This window comes from Hetaerina americana, unplaced genomic scaffold, assembly GCF_022747635.1.
Source record: "Hetaerina americana unplaced genomic scaffold, ioHetAmer1.1.p SCAF_1048, whole genome shotgun sequence".
Taxonomy (NCBI): Eukaryota; Metazoa; Arthropoda; class Insecta; order Odonata; family Calopterygidae; genus Hetaerina; species Hetaerina americana.
This window is the reverse complement of record NW_027286124.1, coordinates 2,501-5,125: the sequence shown is the minus strand read 5'-3', so window position 1 is coordinate 5,125 and position 2,625 is coordinate 2,501. Positions and strand designations below refer to the sequence as shown.

The window sequence follows — 2,625 nt, the reverse complement described above, 5'->3', positions numbered from 1 at the left end:
ATCTGCTCGTCTTTACCCATAATACATAGCAAAAGAGGAAATGTTCCATCTTCTTCAACTTGAGTTAACATTGGGAGTGCCAAAACATTCCTATCTTCCCATTCAATCACCACATCTTTACCAGCCAAATCTTTTTTACAAGCATCTCCTATGATAATTGAGAGTGGAGGAATCTTAACTTGTCTCTTGATACACACAAAACTCTCACTGATTTTTTACCTTGACTATCTTCCTTATGCTCAAGCTCTAAGATTTGCTCCATTCGTTCATTACTCTCATTAATAGCACCTAGGAGATCGTTGGGTTTGCCTTGGTTCATGAAGCCATTCAAGTTATCCGATTCAAGCAATGATTGCTCAAGTGTCTCTGCATCCTCACTCAAAGCTAACCCGGACTCATGGGAAGTCCTTAAAACCATCCCATTGCTATTTTCCACGATGTCATTCAAGTTATGAAACACAGTGTCACACCATGTTGGCCTCTTGCAGGATCCTAACAGGGCATTCTCAAACAAAATTAAATCTTTTTCCTTAACTTCTTTGTACACGGATTGTAAAGACATTTTGTAATGAGGTTCCAATTTAATGGTATTGGTCTGGAAAGAAATGTCTTGCTAAAATACTTTTTCATAAAATCCAAGCCAATTATGCCGTCATAGTGTGTGCCCCTTAGATTTATTACTAAAGCAGTAGACATAATTGTCCTTACAGAAAGATATGCAACTCTGACCATTAGTCACCTGTGCATGACCTAAGGTGCTTCTCACTATGCAGCTATATTCCTAATTTATCAAAAGGGAAGGCTATGCAAAGATTTGAGTTTCATTCCAAGAACTAAAGTGGCTCATAGTTTTTAAGCTTCCTAAAATTTAATATTTCGGGTGCTACTCATTAAAGTAATAATATCCAAAAAAGCTCTCTCTATAAGACTGATTATTCTCATTGGCTTCTACCTTAATGTAAATTATTTCAAACGGATTTAAGGTTTGATCTACTTTTCTTTTCCAAAGGCCAAACAGTTCATAAAATCAGACACTTTCCAAATGTGACAATATCACAGGACCGTAATAAGGTAAACAAATACACATTAGCACATATTTTCATGGCGAAATAACCCTGTTAGGTAAGCCTATTGAAAATTAAATGAATAATGTTAACTTTAAATGGTTCATCGATGTACAAATAAACTTCATAACATATTTCTAAATTCAAAAAGAGCGGATCCGCGTCATCGTTCGAAAAATTATTTTGACGTGTATTAGGAATGATGGGAATAGAACAACGGCATATCAGTACCATTAATATTTTGACAACACTCTAGCGCTATGACCGCTAATGCATGCATAAACTAATAGCTATTCTTCAATGTTGTATTCGTTAACGGGGCATTTAAGAATCTTTTGACCCGATTCTTCGAAATGAATGAGCGGGTCATTAAGGAACTGACTCTTTTTTCCGATGTCAATTCGGTATTAAACCATACCTGTGATACTCAGCACATAAACAACTCAGAAAAGGTTGAAGGTATTATGCATTTATATAGTTACGCGATTAAGTGTAATAATTCCGACAAATGTGTTCATATGTGTTCCCACGGGAAAAGATCCTCTCTTTTCGTGTCGGACGATTGATTTACGACTAACCTTCTCAGAAGAAAATAACAGATGAAGAATGAAATGCAAGCGCTTTGATGTCCTACGGGTTATATTCTGTTTAGAAAAACTTTTAATACAACGTCAAGTAAATTGTGAAACATTTCATTATACTTTTTACGTTAGGTTATCCAGTAAATTATTTTGTGTACTTTTAAAACGATCAGAATGTGCGATAAAGTCGAATTTGAAGTCTGCAGATTGTGTTTAAGCAGTCGTGGATTGTTGATGAATGTTTTTGGCGAGAATAGTAAGTTACAATTCATGCTGGAAAAAACCATAGAGGATTTAATAGATGTAAAAGTAAGTTATGAGGTATTTGTGTTAAGTGTTTATTTAAATTGTATTTGCAGGAAATCTTTAGTTAATGATTTATGAGCTGGGTCATCTATTACGTACACTATTGTCAAAATGTGCATTTATATTTTGGAAAAAGGAGCTTCGTGCATTCTGTTGGTTATATCTCTTATTGAAATATTTAATTAGGTTGTGGAGGATGCAAATCATCTCTGGCTCGTGTGTTCTACGTGCATGGAAAAGCTTACAGAATTCCGGCTATTTAAGCGTCAATGTGCCGAGTGTTTGTCTGTTTTCTACAATCGCATTCAAAAGGAGTGCAATCCTACGACGAAAGACTGGATAACCAATAGAGATGAGGTCAGTGGTATTGATTAAAATCAACCATGTTAGAGCGAGAATAAATATGAGTCAAAGGATTAGTTCGTTGATAATTTGACCCAAATTTAGAAAAAAACATTTTATCGTCTCTACGGTCATTGTGTTCAATTGCAGTCGTTATAAAGATCCGCGAAAATACTCATTCCCCAAGAAGGAGAGAAAAACATTCAAATTTAAAATTTTACGATTATTTCTCACGATATTTTGTTAGTTTCATGAAATTTTGCAATTACAGATTTTTTAACTTACCAGAATGAACAACAAAAATCACTTAGACACACAAAAGAGTTGGCTTC

The 2,625-nt window shown here is 34.9% G+C and overlaps 1 protein-coding gene across 1 annotated transcript in view; it reads left to right on the top strand.

Annotated features, from left to right (window-relative positions):
- Window positions 1-1,881: 1,881 nt before the first annotated feature.
- LOC139700559 (uncharacterized) overlaps window positions 1,882-2,625 on the top strand; it is a gene marked incomplete at its 3' end in the record, with an annotated part of 1,603 nt that continues 859 nt past the window's right edge. Inside the window, exons 1-2 of the mRNA XM_071599089.1 lie at window positions 1,882-1,954; window positions 2,138-2,308. Coding sequence (XP_071455190.1) covers window positions 1,916-1,954; window positions 2,138-2,308 — 210 coding nt within the window. The remainder of the gene's footprint in view (window positions 1,955-2,137; window positions 2,309-2,625) is intronic.